This window comes from Camelina sativa, chromosome 20, assembly GCF_030686135.1.
Source record: "Camelina sativa cultivar CO46 ecotype springtype chromosome 20, ASM3068613v1".
NCBI classification, from domain to species: Eukaryota; Viridiplantae; Streptophyta; class Magnoliopsida; order Brassicales; family Brassicaceae; genus Camelina; species Camelina sativa.
The window spans coordinates 18,425,615-18,442,602 of NC_141899.1; the positions used below are offsets into that span (position 1 = coordinate 18,425,615).

A 16,988-nucleotide genomic window follows, 5' to 3' on the forward strand; every position below is an offset into this window, starting at 1 on the left:
AAAAACGAGGACTGGGTGATGTTGTGCAGATTGGTTTTGTCGGGTTCATTCAATTTTGTGCAGATTGGGTTTGCTGGGTTCTTTCCCTTCCAACATAATATAATGTCGTAAGCAAAAGTCTTTATTGACATTAATCATCTTTTATTCAAATACAAGAAGCTCCTTTATCTATGGAGCAAGTAGAAAGAAGAGACACGAAGATGATTTTGATGAGCATAAAGTGGTTAGAAATCTATCATGCATCTGCGAGCCTCTTCCGATCACGGTTCTTGAAGGAGAGGCTAGAGCGGAGGAGATCTTGGTCGGCAGGGTCATTGGAGCTAATGAACTGCTGGAACCATTTGCCAGATGCTTTGAGGTCTCTATCAGCGGTGACATTGTTGAAGTCAACGTAACTGAGTCCAAATCTGACGGTAAAGCCATTGCAGAATTCGTAATTATCCCCAAGAGACCAAGCAAAGTATCCTCTCACGTTGACACCCTTCTCCCTAGAAACAAGAACAACCATTAATTATTAAAGGCGTACGACTGATCATATGTAAAGAAAAATGGAAGAAGAGTAGTATCCACTCACTTAATGACCTTACGGAGAAAACAAAGATGACTGCATAGATAATCAATCCTCTTGTAATCGGCCATAGCCTCTTCAAGGGGTTGATCACCGGGGCTACTAATTCCTAATATGTACAAGTACACAATCTTCATGTAAATTTCCTGGACCAACTCTGAAATACATTTAACTTGTATAAATGTGTAATAGAGTAGAACTAACCGTTCTCGGTGATATATATTAAAGGGTCACCATATTTGTTTTTGTAATACTCCATTACGTCGTAAATGCCTTTTGGGTAGTAATAGGCTCCTTTACTGAACTGAGAAAGCGAATATATATTAAAAAAATCAGAAAAGTGCACATGGGTATTATTTTCCATTAAAAAAGAATGAATAGGGGTGGACCATGCATGCATACCATTGGACCAATGGGCTCACCCTTTGCATTTTCATCTGCAAAGTACATATAATTGATAGTCACAAAATGTTGTAACTGAAAAAATGTAGAAATGTTGTAACTAAGTGTGGGAATAGATTGGTACATGTGAGAATTGCTTTTGGGTCCATCATAGCAGTGTGGTTGGCCCAAGGAACTACTGTGTCATCGTTTTGGGCATACTGAGTGACGTAATAGTTGAGACCAAGAAAATCATATGAACCCTTTACAAGTTTGGCTTCTGTCTCGGTGAACTCTGGAAGCCGTTCACCCACAAGTTTCCTCATGATGTCTGGGTATTTACCCTTTGTTAGCGGCTCCATGAACCTGATATACATGCATACTTTTCAATACTTTTTATATATACTAATATACAATATTGTATAAACAATTTCATTCGTGGATATGTATACCATCCATGGAAAAATTCTTTAGACCGATAAGTTGCCTCTTTGCTCTCTGGAGTGTCATCAAACGGAAGAAACCCTCTAGTTATCATCACAGGTCCAATCATCCCTCCTTGGTCCTGTGGTTACGCAAATATATACACAATGATAATATAATTAGAATCACATGCATGTTACGTTAGACTACACCTTCTACAAATTAAATGGAGACCTAGCTCACCTTATATTTTGTCCTGTAAAGATCCACGACCGTGGCATGAGCAAGAAGCTGGTTATGTGCAACGATATAGGGTTCGGTTGACGAGTTTCCGCCGTAACATCTTATATCATGCGTAAGAGAACATCGACCAGGTGCATCTGTTCCAATTGCATATCCTCGCGTAGGTACTGTGTAAAGCTGGTTGATTGTTATCCAGTGCTTTACCCTATCACCAAATTTTTAGAAACATAGATCCGCGTAATCTTTGAAATCATCTCTGCACGTGTTATAGTTAGATTTCATTAATGTACGATCATATCGTTATATGCTTTCGTCATTCTTAATAAGCAGCGTAGCATAAATGACATACATGATCGTTCTGTTCAAGAAACCTTCATACTCATCTTGTAGTGTTTGAGGAAGGTCCCAGTGAAAGAGGGTAACGAACGGCGTTATATTCCTTGCTATGAGGCCGTCTATAAGACCGTTGTAGTAGTCAATACCATTTTGGTTCACACCTCTACTCCTCTTTCCTTCTGCTCATATATATCATATATTTACTCTTCCAAACAACTAAAACCGAATATTATATATTATATATATATATATATATACATGGATCAATAATGTATACATACGTGGAAGGATTCTTGACCACGCGAAGGAGAATCTGTAGCCAGTAGCATTGAGTTCGCCCATCACGTCTATATCTTTCTGCAGTTTATATGTATACAATCCCATGTCAATCCACACATGTATAGTTAATATAGATAATTCATTAGCAAGCATATATAATGAGGAACTAACCTGCCAATATGTATATGCGTCACAAGTAGTGTCTCCATTCTTCAAATCGGCTCCTGCTTTCTCTGATAGCGTAATAATGAACCACTATGAATATATATAAACATGCATATGGACAACATTCTTCTCGTATATATAGCTATATAAGCTATAGTAGTTTGAGACCATTCAAATAACAAACCTGGGTATCGGTGAGTGAATCCATCCCAAATGTTAAGTCCACGACCTCTACCACCTTCGATCTGAAATGAAGAGAAACAACCATGCAACGTTGGATTATTTTTTATGTTTTTTAATGCTCTTTCAAGACGTCAACATAATGTGTGATTTGTTACATACTTGGTAAGCAGAGGAGGCTACACCGAAGATGAAATCTTCGCCGAAACTTTTACCATTGAAACGACTAGTTTGGTTACAATGGAATGGCTCGTTCTCTTCGCAAGTATAATCTTCCTGGCCTTTACAAGTCGCCACAGCTAATAAGAAAGCTAAGGCGAACCAATGAAACTTCATGGTTAATTTGTAGTTTGTTATGTTTTGTGTTGCATGGAAGCCTTGTGCCAATATAGGGTTTATATAGCCTCTGTAAAGAAGAGTTACGTATACATTACCTTGTCTTAGCACATGACATGTTGAGAGGTTTACGTGACATGAATCCCGTGGGTTTACTTTACTCTAGCTTAACATTAACACATTTTGGTTTATATTTGTAGTTTTGTTTCTACTTTTCAGACTGCCTTGCTCTCTTCAATCGACCATTTCATTAAGGAAACTGTTGCATTCTTTTATTCAGTTGTGAATTGTTGATTACTATCGTCTATCGTTATCTCTATAGAACATGTGTTCCTTACCGGAATACCATTAATTGTATTTATTCAACGTTCGCACAAAACCAAAACTGCATGCATCAAGATTCGTATTAGTTTATATATGTCCAAAGTCTCTTAACTCTTAAGTCTGACTTGGAGTTAGAATTGACGGCATAACGTTATTGAAAAAAACTTAGAAATATAAATATATGATCAAGTCGGCAATGAGTAACAACGCCTTTGTTAAGACAATAATAGTACTAATTACATTAATCGTAGGTGATATATCATGGTTTTTACGATTTTTAACCATGATATAAGTGTGCTTTTTGAGTCTTTTGATTTGTTTCTAGGTTATTTTTGAGTCTTTACAGGTTATCTAGGATTTTGGCACGGATGGAGCAATATGGAACAATTTGGATCATTTTGGAGCATTTTACCGAAGGAAATCAAGTTGGAGTCAGATCAGAGTCAGAGCATCGATCGACACCACCTAAAAGGACATCGATCGACACTCATGTTTACCCGACGAGAGAACAAGAAATTGAAAGTTTTACAAATTTGCCCGAAGTCTTCTATAATTGCAACATAAGCCCCTGGACGTGTTTTAGGATGTATATACAGTAGAACCTCTATAAATTAATACTCGGTAAATTAATAACCTCTATAAATTAAGAAATTTCTTCGGTCCTAAGTTGGGACTAGTGTAATTTTGGATACTATTCGATAATATAATAAAATAATATTTTTTTTGAAACTCCTTTGTAAATATATGGTCCCATCAATAATATAAATTAATAATTATGTAAAATTATCTAAATATATGTATATATCTACTCATTAATTTTTATTAGAGTTCATCTTTAATTCATTAATTTTTATTAGAGTTTATTTTTAAAATTTTTACTATATAAAAATCTTTGAATGCTATCTTCAAAGCATGGTAATTGTTATTTTCATTGTAATTGATTTTATAAAATATTAGTTATAAAGATTAAATCATGTTTTTAATATATTTTTACCAAATTAGGAAAGTCTCTATATAAATTAATAATTATTAATTTATCGATAAATTAAAACATCTATAAATTAATAAAATTTCATGGTCCCGACTTTATTAATTTATAGAGGTTTTACTGTATATTGTTTTTGGGTTTTAGAAACCTTTAAGTTATCTTCTAGCAGTTTTTGAGAGAAAGAATATTGAGAGCTTTTGGGAGAGATAGATATGAATTCTTTGTAGAGAGAAGATTTCTTGAACTCCCTCTTTTACTTTTCAATATCTATTGCATGTTATTCAGAATTATGATTTGTGCTTTATTTAACATGTTTGAGTAATTTGCTTGTTAGGTTTAGGGTTTTTCATAGGGTTTTTATGATTTATTAGATCTGAGATTTTTAGGGTTCTTAATCTTTTATGATCTTCATCCTTGGTTGTTTTTCACAATAATTCTTGATTGATCACCTAGCATTGTTATCTTAGGGAAATAAATTAATATGAGAATATAATTGTTTTCCTGATTAAACCATTGATGAGCAGAATTATTTCCTACAAAGAGATTTGAATTAATAATTCTGTGAACTTATCTAAACCTGTTCTTAAAGCTGATTTTTAACTTGGAATTTTATAAAGAGATTTGGATTTTCTGGTTTTAAATTTAGAATATAATTGCAGTGAGAACTGATTATTTTACCAAAAGTTTAAAGTTCTAGATCTGATCTTTATTGCTTGAACCTTAATTATTTATCTGATTTAATATTTCATAATTTCCTGAAAAATTCTTTAGACTTAACTCTTTTGATTTTCTGAATTTACAACACTTTCATTTAAATATTTGCATTGCTTTTATTTTAATTCAATTTAATTTGTTTAGCGTAATTTACAAAACTCTATAATCTATTGTGTTTGATGTCTATGTGGATTCGACCCCTAAGTACTGCAGTAATCTCTTGTTTGAGAGAGTAGCTCTAGGGATTAATTTGCCTATCAGTAGGCCATTCATTCACGAGCGTAACCGCTTCCGGTCACAGCATATCTCTTATTGATTTCGGCCGGTCGATACTTTATCACATGAAATTAGAGACTCTCTATCCAAAAGAATAATTAAAAAATCAATCAACTGGCTTTTTACATTTTCTTATCGTTACTAAAAAATATTGGAGGTGCTTTATCATGCTTTTATATTCAAATATTAAAAACATAGAGTTGTTTTCTATAAAAGTGCTTAGAAATACAGACATAGATAGAGCCTATTTGAACCAGATATTACATTGACTTGTGTGTTGTCTGTGCCGTACGTTCCTAATGTTAAAGCCATTATTGTTTTGGGAAGAAAAAAAAATGCCATTTGAATACTTACTTTTTACAAAATGCGAAATATACTGAATGTTCGTCACTTAAATTTTTAAATATCAAACTATTTTCACTCGGTTCCGAGTTAAAATTTGTGAACTTGACAATTAACACATGTAGTTAACAACCATAACTAAAAATTTACATTGGATTTTTCTAACATTTGCGCTTGGTTCGGCAGGATGTGCGACAAGTATGCTTCGAACATCATAGCGTAGACTGCGTAGTATCTTACAAATATGATTCAAGTGTGCATGGTCCAACTTACTTGTTCCTTGTTCTGTAAGAAAAGACATATTACAGTAATGTCATCAATCTTCGTCGATTTAAGCTTCTTCTTCCAAGTAGCTTCAGCCGCCTCTGCCACCGATTTAGCGGCCGCAACTTGCTTTTTTCCGGAACTCCATATTAGTGATACAACTTCATCATTGCTAAGCATATCCCAAACCTGCAATGACAAATTTTAAATACCAAGGAGTTTCATTCAACTTTTTGAACTGGAAAAAAGAATCAATATTTGAATCATTTGTGCTACCCCACCCCGTCTGTAGCGAGTACAAGGAACTGGTCTTTAGAAGTTATTCGGTGTTGAAAAACCTCTGGAACGGCAATAACTCCGTGGTCTTTGAGCCTGAAATCTCCAAAAGCTCTTGACATGGCTAATCCTGGTATGTCTTGTTTTGGTAACCACACCCTTTGGCTGCACGGTTCTGTTTTCATTGCGAAAACACGACCTTTGCACATCCTGATCCTCTCTGCTTCACCTGAAACGCTAGAACTTGCTAAATAAGTATCAACATCATCCCTTAAATGATACAATATTTCTTTTGCCAAGAAGAAAGTAAAACAAAACATTACTAGGGACATCAGGTGTTAGGTCCGATGTTAACTGCACTGCCCTTATCTCACCGTCTTCGGTCATTGTCCCCAACACTGCCCTCGAATCACCAAGGTTTGCTATCACGAGATCATCTCCCTAAATCAATCCAATAAGAAGCTCCGGGTAGTAAAATATTTAGGTTTTGAATGGTGGCAGTAGAAAAAAAAACATAATAATTTGTTCGTGGTTTGGTCCATATTGGTATGCGTACCAAGGACCACTATAGTCTAGTCTGTCGGCCACAATAATTAACGATTCAAAGCCTTTAATGTTACGGAAAGACAGAGAAATAAATGCACCTGAGTTATGGCAACAACACCAGTGGAGCCACTGAAAGAGCAATCAAAGACTTGGAGATTAAGCTCTCTATCAATGAGTCTGAAAGCTGTAAAACAAGCTTTTTCCCATTTATGACCTTCGTCACAAACATTAGATTCTTGGTTTAGCTCTTTCTTTAGTGTTAACAGAACCGATGGCAATCTGTTCCTCACCATTTTGCTAACCATGTGCCCATTTTTACCGTGCCCATCAAACACTCCACATAGCTCTGTATCTCTTGTTCCATATCCCTACGCCATTGAACAATTTCTACTAAAATGCACATTTCGTTATACTCAATAAGCACATAAATGTCTACTAATGTTGCACTATGCCAACAAATTATTTTACCCAAAAATATGTTTAACGTTAAGTTACACCTAGCTTGAAAACAGAATAATGCGACGTTAAATATATTTTTCTAATCTGTGTAAAAAAATGTCAAAGTTATTGTGAACCGGAAGGAACAAAAATGTTAACTTTTAGGTTTATATGAAATGGAAGCTTTTATTCTAAATATAAATCACATGTAACACAAAAGTAGAGATTAACATTTGAATAAGTTTGGCCGGATCATAGATCTTGCTAACTGTTTATGAAATGCAACCTCTCAATGGTATGACAGCCCATAACCCCAAACGAATATCTCATTCAAAATAAGATATTTCTACTAAAGATGAAAGAATCAAAGAAACAACACATGTTTTTTGACTGTCCTATATAATTTAAGAAAACAAAAATTGGTTCACCATCTACCCCAAAACTTAGTTAATAATTTGTAGAAAAAAGAAAGAATATATAAACAAGCAACTAACAAAAAAATCAAGGTGGTATACCAGGTTAAGAACAGCATGATCTTGGTTCAGTCCTTTGGTTCCTTGTATAGAGCAAACCGAACCAAGACGATGAACCGGAAGGTCATGATCTAAACCAAACTGATCTTCTCCATAACACACCACTGCATTACCATCACCGTGCTCATTCTCCTCATGAATCTCCGATGATGAAGACGGCAACGAAAAGCAATGACCCATATAACCTGATCAGATTCTCACCAAAGTCGCAGACTATTCCAAACTAAGAAATAGAAACTTATTATGTTAATCGGATCGTAGATCTTATTGAATATTTGAAAAAAGCCTTTTCTTGAAGGTGAAGATTAGATAACTTATAAAGCTGACTTTCCATAAATAACAATATTACTGTTTACGTGGCACCAACTTGAGTTCCAAGTGTCAATGAAATGAATTTATTATAGGATTATAATACATGTATATAATATACGTTTTTTTTTGTTAAAAGGCATTGTATATAATATATAATATACGTTGACTTGTATGTTCTGTAATAATGCATATACACGATTATGTTGTTGCCTGTGTTTCGCTTGAAAGGGCAAGTTCTTATCCTGGCACTAGTTTGACAGAGCATTCCACTTATAGATTCACACCCTGATTTGTTTTACATAATATTTTCTATTAATTAAATATCTTACATAAGAATTATTGCGGAACTTTGAATTTTATTTGAATTCTAATTGTAATTAATCGAAATCTCATCTTCAACTAAAGCTATATCGAAATCGTAATGTCTTCTAGGCTATTTGAATTATAATATAATGGATATAATGAGAAACTTTTTTAAATAGTACTAAAACAAGTTTTATGAACAATTTTATAGCACATGTTTCACAAATTTCCAAAAAAACATAATTATTTACTATAATTATAATATTTTAAATTATTTTTTTAGAATATTTTTAGGTTTGAGTTCTCTATCTTATATTTAGGGGCTGCTATTGGATAAATGATTTGTAACTCCATATTAAATTCTAAATTACGAAAATCAAAGTACATAGATTTTCAAATAACATTTTTTATTCCTGGATTTTCTATTTTTCACTTTCAAATCCATGCAAATCTATTTAAAACATAATGTGGATTCTGAAAAATCTAAAAACAAAATCATGAAATGAATAACATGGGATTTTAACAAGTATTTATAAATTATAGAACCAATAACACATAATTTTGATAAGTATTTTAAAATCAATACAAGAACATATGATTTTTGTTTGGATTTACAAATCTATTAAAATTATATAACCAATAATCTATTTTTACCTTCGCATTGGCTTGTTTGAGTCAATCTTATAAGCTGTTGTCAAAAATAATAATAATAATAATAATAATCTCTTCTTAGTCTATAATTTTGAGAGATAGAGTTTAATATTTATAGTTTAGATTTTATTTTAAAGATTAATTTTAAAACATGGTACTATTTTTGGAAGTTTAGATATAGTATGCTAAATTTAGAAACAAAAATTATTTTTGTTCTGTTTATGAGTAGGGGTGTCAAAATGGGTAACCCGACCCGACCCGACCAATACCCACATGGGTTCGAGACTTTTGTGGGCGGGTTCAACCCGACCCATTTATTATAATGGGTTGAATTTATATATCCAAACCCAATAATATAAAACCCAGTGGCTATGTGATATGATAATGGGAAGCAATGAGGATGATCAAGTGGAAGCTGAGCTTGTTCCTGAGGATGCTATGCTTGTACCAGTTGGACCAATGACAAAGGCAAGGACCAAACAGCTTGCTGGAGCTGTTCATTTGATATTTGAAGATATTTGGAGCAAAGAGAACATGGGAATTTCTATTGGAGATGATATCTATCAAGTCCAGCCCACTTTGAGCCTATTACAAGCCCAAGAAAGCCCAAAATAATCACTTTATTTTGTGGTCAAAGAAGAGTGACGAAAATAAGAGATACATGTACCAAAAGTCACTTTGGAAGAAGGAAACATGCACCAAGAGTTGGGTCTTCATTCAACTATCTATCTTTATTGTCTTTTAGTTCCAAGAATAATTAATACTTGGCTTTGTTACCAAGTTTTTCTATTCCTATATAAACACATGTAATCTCATTTGAGAAAATCATCCAATAAAGAAATCTTTTATCTTATATTTGAGAGTGGTAAACTCCTTTGTTCATTTGGAACTTGTTCTTTCTCCTTGGTGGGTTACATCAAAGAGTTTTCGGTATATCAAGTGATTCCACAGCACTTGACGTTGCCATTCACTAGCTGAGGATTGAAGAGTCGTTATAAGAGAGTCTAGGGCACAAGGATTTTCGGGATTAGTCTCACGCCTTGTCATCTGTCTCCGCGAAGCTTCTATCTAAAGTTCCACCGCCTTGCTTTGTTTGGTTTGTTTTAAGAGAGTTTGGGGCATAAGGATTTTCGAGTTCATCTCACACCTTATCATCCAGCTTCGCGAGCCATCGGAGTTCTAGGATTATCAGTCTACCAACCTTAGAGCATCGAATCCTTGGGAGGATCACATCAAGTGGTATCAGAGCCCGCTCAAGGACTTTTGGTATTCTTCTAATCAAAACCTTCCATCTTCTCATCTATCCATCTTTTTATCTTCTCATCTTCTATCTATTCATCTTCTATATTTCAAAAAAAAAAAGAAAAAAAAAAAAAAAAAAACCATTCTTATATATTTCTTTTCATCGATCTATTCCATTCTAATTTTTCTATTTGGGTAACAAGTTACTGGAACACTTTTGTATCTCATTGAGTTGAGTGGGATTAGTTCTATTGGAACCTTGGAGAAAAACCACTACTGTGAGGACATTTTGAGAGATTGAGTGAAACACTTGTGGGAAACACTTGAGAGAAACACTTGTGAGATCTTTTTGTTTTACTAACTTGTTTTGCAGGGAAAATGGCTTTTAATGAAGGAGAAAACTCTGAAACCAACAACCCAAGAAGAGAAGAGGGAGCAGGTCTTTCGCCAATACAAATGGAGGCATTGACGGGGCATTTTACGCGATTGTTTCGGACTGAGATAGAGGCTTTGCACCAACGGTTGGATAGAGCACCACAGCCTCAACAACAGTCCAAAGAGGAACCAGGCCGGAGGGGCAGAGGTTGGCCTAGACATAACAGAAATGAAGAAGACGACTACTACAGCCAAAGAGGCAATTCATCTAGTGAGGGTCAAAGGCGTCCAAGACGAAACCGAGAGGCTAGAGGGAGAAATGATGATGATTTGAGGGGGATCAAGCTGAAAATACCGCCATTCCATGGAAAGAATGATCCAGATGCTTACTTGGAGTGGGAAAAGAAAATGGAGTTAGTCTTTAGGTGTCAAGACTATTCAGACCGCAAGAAGGTTCAAGTAGCTGCTACCGAGTTTTATGACTATGCGATCAATTGCTGGGATCAACTGGTTACTAGTAGGATGCGCCGACGAGTCCAGCCTGTTAACACATGGGATGAGTTGAAAGCAGTTATGAGGAAGAGATTTGTGCCCAGCCACTACAACAGAGAGTTGCATCAGAAACTGAGACGTCTAAGTCAAGGAAGCAAGAGTGTAGAGGATTACTTCCAGGAGATGGAGTCTCTTATGATTAAAGCTGACATAGAAGAAGAAGGAGATGCAACTATGGCAAGGTTTCTAGGAGGATTGGCCAGAAATATTCAAGATCAAATGGAGTTGCAGACCTATGAAGACTTGGAAGAGATGTTGCACAAGGCGATTCTGATTGAGGAGCAACTTAAAAGGAAGAGCAGTATTCGACAAGTCGTTGGTTCTAGTTCAAAACCGAGTTACTACAAGGAGGAGAAGTCAAGTTTTCGGCCTAGAACAGAATTCAAACCAAATGTGGGAGCTAAGCCAAATAATGTTGGACAAGAGTTAAAAGGAAAAGCTGAGGCTACTCACATAAGGAACCAAGATATCCAATGCTTCAGATGTCATGGGATAGGACACTATGCTAGCCGATGTCCAAACCAGCGAACTATGATATTGATGGAGAATGGAGAGATTAAAACAGAGGAAGAGAAAGACTGTGATTCTACTTCATCTTTGGAAGAACATGAGGTTTGTGCTACAGAGGGAAAATTGATGGTTATGCGAAGAGCTTTGGTGATGCAAGACAAGATCCAGGAAGTACAACAACGAGAAAACTTGTTCCACACAAGGTGTTTGGTGAAGGATAAAGTGTGCAGTCTTATCATTGATGGAGGAAGTTGTACTAATGTTGCAAGCACTATTTTGGTGGAAAAGTTGAAGTTGGATACAAAGAAGCATCCCAGACCATATAATCTTCAGTGGTTGAACAACCAAAGGAATATGAAGGTTAGCCATCAAGTGTTGATTCCATTATCCATTGAGAAGTATGAAGATGAAGTGTTGTGTGATATATTGCCCATGGAAGCAAGTCACATTCTGTTGGGAAGGCCATGGCAGTTTGATCGCAAGGTTAATCATGACGGCTACACCAACAAACATTCTTTTGAGCACAGAGGGAAGAAGATCACACTAGTTCCATTAACACCACAAGAGGTCTACGAAGATCAGCTGCAACTTGGAAAGAACAATGTGAGTGAACCCCTAAACACTAAAAACCACAAAGAAGAGAGTGAGAGTTTGAGAAAAACCCAGCTAAAGGCCTTTGAGAGTAACCCTGTGAGACAATCTAATTTCTTTGTGAGAGAAAGTGAGATTAAGAGAGCTTTATTTTTGGATCAACCAATCATTATGCTTATGTACAAGGAAACTCTCATGAGTTTGACTAACCCTGAGCCGGAACTTCCGAGCAATATTGTTTCTCTTTTGCAGGATTATGGTGATGTTTTTCCAGAAGAAAATCCAGATGGTTTGCCACCAATTCGGGGAATTGAACATCAAATAGACTTTGTCCCAGGAGCTTCACTTCCTAATAGGACAGCCTATAGAACCAATCCTGTGGAGAGAAAGGAGCTGCAGAAACAAGTCAGTGAGCTCATGGAAAAGGGATACATTAGGGAGAGCATGAGCCCATGTGCTGTGCTGGTGTTACTCTTACCTAAAAAGGATGGTAGTTGGAGAATGTGCGTAGATTGCAGAGCCATCAACAATATCACTGTAAAGTACCGCCACCCTATTCCTCGCTTAGATGACATGCTAGATGAGTTATATGGGTCTTGTGTGTTTTCTAAAATTGATCTTAAGAGTGGATATCACCAAATTCGTATGAAGGAGGGTGATGAGTGGAAAACTGCATTTAAGACTAAGCATGGATTATATGAATGGCTTGTGATGCCTTTTGGGTTAACAAATGCACCTAGTACTTTTATGAGGTTAATGAATCATGTCTTGAGAGCATTCATAGGAGTTTTTGTGGTTGTGTATTTTGATGATATCTTGATCTACAGTCGAAGCCTAGATGACCATGTAGAGCATTTGAAAACTGTTTTAGATGTTCTTAGGAGGGAGCAACTGTTTGCCAATTTCAAGAAATGCACTTTTTGCACAGATAACCTTGTTTTTCTAGGATTTGTTGTGAGTGCACAGGGCATTAAGGTGGACGAAGAAAAGGTAAAGGCAATTCGAGAGTGGCCTAGTCCAAAGACGGTTGGTGAAGTCAGGAGTTTCCATGGTCTTGCCGGCTTCTATCGGAGATTTGTGAAGGATTTCAGCATCATTGCTGCTCCTCTCACTGAGGTTATCAAGAAGGAAGTTGGATTTAAATGGGAGACAGCATAGGAAGAAGCATTTCAACTCTTGAAACAAAAACTCACTTCTGCACCCCTTCTTTCTTTACCAGATTTTAAGAAAACTTTTGAAATTGAATGTGATGCTTCTGGTGTAGGAATTGGAGCTGTGCTGATGCAAGAGAAGAAGCCAATTGCATATTTCAGTGAGAAACTTGGAGGAGCAACCTTGAATTATCCAACTTATGACAAGGAACTGTATGCTTTGGTTAGAGCGCTACAAACTTGGCAACATTATCTTTGGCCGAAGGAGTTTGTGATTCACACAGATCATAAGTCTCTAAAGCACTTGAGAGGTCAACAAAAGCTAAACAAGCGCCATGCTCGCTGGGTTGAGTTCATAGAAACATTTCCATATGTCATTCAGTACAAACAAGGTAAAGACAATGTTGTTGCTGATGCTTTGTCAAGAAGGTATGCGCTTATCTCTACTCTGGATGCTAAGTTGTTAGGCCTTGAACAACTTAACGAGATGTATTCTACTGATTATGAGTTCAAAGAAGATTTCCAAGCTTGTGAAAAGTTTGCTCATGGAAAATACTTTCAGCATGAAGGCTTTTTATTCTATGAAAATCGCTTGTGTGTGCCTAACTGTTCTTTGAGACATTTGCTTGTCAGAGAAGCTCATGGAGGAGGATTAATGGGACATTTTGGAGTTGCCAAAACACTTAGTGTTATGCAGGATCATTTCTACTGGCCGCATATGAAGAGAGATGTGGAAAGGATTTGCGGAAGGTGTGTCACTTGCAAGCAAGCCAAGTCTAAAGTTCAACCCCATGGTTTGTATACTCCTTTACCCATTCCTACTGAACCTTGGACTGATCTTTCAATGGATTTTGTGCTAGGGCTACCTAGAACCAAGAGAGGTAGAGATTATGTCTTTGTGGTTGTTGATAGATTTTCTAAGATGGCACACTTCATTCCATGTCACAAAACTGATGATGCTTCAAATGTTGCTGATTTGTTCTTTAGAGAGGTTGTTCGATTGCATGGCATGCCTAGAACTATTGTTTCTGATAGGGATACTAAGTTCTTAAGCTATTTCTGGAAAACTTTGTGGTCTAAGTTGGGGACTAAGTTGTTGTTTTCAACTACTTGTCATCCTCAAACTGATGGACAAACTGAAGTAGTGAATAGAACTTTGTCTACACTTTTGCGTGCTATCATTAAGAAGAACATCAAATCTTAGGAAGATTGTTTGCCTCATGTTGAGTTTGCATATAATCATTCAGTTCATTCTGCTACTCAGTATTCCCCTTTCCAAATTGTTTATGGTTTTAACCCTTTAACACCTTTGGATCTAATCCCTTTACCTTTGAGTGAAAGAGTTAGTATGGATGGGAAAAAAAAAGCTGAACTTGTTAAGCAGATTCATGAGAAGGCACGACTCAACATTGAAGCAAGGACAAAGCAGTATGAGAAGCAAGCAAACAAAGGAAGACGCCAGCTGGTTTTTGAAGGGGGAGATCTAGTTTGGATACATTTGAGAAAGGAACGTTTCCCAGCTGAAAGAGAGTCTAAACTAATGCCAAGGGTCGATGGTCCATTCAAAGTCTTGACGAAAATCAGTGACAATGCTTACAAGCTTGATTTGCAAGGTAAGTACAAAGTGAACTCCATTTTTAATGTTTCTGACTTGGCTCCATTTGTGGCAGATGGTCCGGATTTGAGGACAAATCATTTTGAAGAGGAGGGGCATGATATGATAATGGGAAGCAATGACGATGATCAAGTGGAAGCTGAGCTTGTTCCTGAGGATGCTATGCTTGTACCAGTTGGACCAATGACAAGGGCAAGGACCAAACAGCTTGCTGGAGCTGTTCATTTGATATTTGAAGATATTTGGAGCAAAGAGAACATGGGAATTTCTATTGGAGATGATATCTATCAAGTCCAGCCCACTTTGAGCCTATTACAAGCCCAAGAAAGCCCAAAATAATCATTTTATTTTGTGGTCAAAGAAGAGTGACGAAAATAAGAGATACATGCACCAAAAGTCACTTTGGAAGAAGGAAACATGCACCAAGAGTTGGGTCTTCATTCAACTATCTATCTTTATTGTCTTTTAGTTCCAAGAATAATTAATACTTGGCTTTGTTACCAAGTTTGTCTATTCCTATATAAACACATGTAATCTCATTTGAGAAAATCATCCAATAAAGAAATCTTTTATCTTATATTTGAGAGTGGTAAACTCCTTTGTTCCTTTGGAACTTGTTCTTTCTCCTTGGTGGGTTACATCAAAGAGTTTTCGGCATATCAAGTGATACCACAGCACTTGACGTTGCCATTCACTAGCTGAGGATTGAAGAGTCGTTATAAGAGAGTCTAGGGCACAAGGATTTTCGGGATTAGTCTCACGCCTTGTCATCTGTCTCCGCGAAACTTCTATCTAAAGTTCCACCGCCTTGCTTTGTTTGGTTTGTTTTAAGAGAGTTTGGGGCATAAGGATTTTCGAGTTCATCTCACGCCTTATCATCCAGCTTCACGAGCCATCGGAGTTCTAGGATTATCAGTCTACCAACCTTAGAGTGTCGAATCCTTGGGAGGATCACATCATCCCCTTTCCAAATTGTTTATGGTTTTAACCCTTTAACACCTTTGGATCTAATCCCTTTACCTTTGAGTGAAAGAGTTAGTATGGATGGGAAAAAGAAAGCTGAACTTGTTAAGCAGATTCATGAGAAGGCACGACTCAACATTGAAGCAAGGACAAAGCAGTATAAGAAGCAAGCAAACAAAGGAAGACGCCAGCTGGTTTTTGAAGTGGGAGATCTAGTTTGGATACATTTGAGAAAGGAACGTTTCCCAGCTGAAAGAGAGTCTAAACTAATGCCAAGGGTCGATGGTCCATTCAAAGTCTTGACGAAAATCAGTGACAATGCTTACAAGCTTGATTTGCAAGGTAAGTACAAAGTGAACTCCATTTTTAATGTTTCTGACTTGGCTCCATTTGTGGCAGATGGTCCGGATTTGAGGACAACTCATTTTGAAGAGGAGGGGCATGATATGATAATGGGAAGCAATGAGGATGATCAAGTGGAAGCTGAGCTTGTTCCTGAGGATGCTATGCTTGTACCAGTTGGACCAATGACAAGGGCAAGGACCAAACAGCTTGCTGGAGCTGTTCATTTGATATTTGAAGATATTTGGAGCAAAGAGAACATGGGAATTTCTATTGGAGATGATATCTATCAAGTCCAGCCCACTTTGAGCCTATTACAAGCCCAAGAAAGCCCAAAATAATCATTTTATTTTGTGGTCAAAGAAGAGTGACGAAAATAAGAGATACATGCACCAAAAGTCACTTTGGAAGAAGGAAACATGCACCAAGAGTTGGGTCTTCATTCAACTATCTATCTTTATTGTCTTTTAGTTCCAAGAATAATTAATACTTGGCTTTGTTACCAAGTTTTTCTATTCCTATATAAACACATGTAATCTCATTTGAGAAAATCATCCAATAAAGAAATCTTTTATCTTATATTTGAGAGTGGTAAACTCCTTTGTTCCTTTGGAACTTGTTCTTTCTCCTTGGTGGGTTACATCAAAGAGTTTTCGGTATATCAAGTGATACCACAGCACTTGACGTTGCCATTCACTAGCTGAGGATTGAAGAGTCGTTATAAGAGAGTCTAGGGCACAAGGATTTTCGGGATTAGTCTCACGCCTTG

General features: G+C 36.5%; 2 protein-coding genes and 1 pseudogene across 2 annotated transcripts; 1 reads left to right on the forward strand and 2 right to left on the reverse strand.

Moving 5' to 3' along the window:
- Positions 1-570: 570 nt before the first annotated feature.
- On the reverse strand, positions 571-2,959 carry LOC104771081 (myrosinase 1). The gene is given in 11 exon segments (XM_010495556.3): positions 571-677; positions 773-872; positions 971-1,005; positions 1,095-1,315; positions 1,402-1,514; positions 1,616-1,871; positions 1,965-2,130; positions 2,233-2,308; positions 2,402-2,463; positions 2,580-2,640; positions 2,738-2,959. Coding segments are annotated over 11 exon segments (1,371 nt in total). The 5' UTR covers positions 2,912-2,959.
- A 2,571-nt stretch (positions 2,960-5,530) lies between these two features.
- LOC104771082 (putative protein phosphatase 2C 72) lies at positions 5,531-8,040 on the reverse strand. The gene is made up of 5 exons (XM_010495557.3): positions 7,595-8,040; positions 6,740-7,009; positions 6,419-6,536; positions 6,101-6,324; positions 5,531-6,008 (listed from the first exon to the last, which is right to left on the reverse strand). The coding sequence occupies exons 1-5, from the start codon at positions 7,790-7,792 to the stop codon at positions 5,805-5,807; spliced, it is 1,014 nt and encodes a 337-aa protein (XP_010493859.1). The 5' UTR covers positions 7,793-8,040; the 3' UTR covers positions 5,531-5,804.
- Positions 8,041-11,062: 3,022 nt separating this feature from the next.
- On the forward strand, positions 11,063-16,726 carry LOC147919133 (uncharacterized; annotated as a pseudogene).
- Positions 16,727-16,988: the final 262 nt, after the last annotated feature.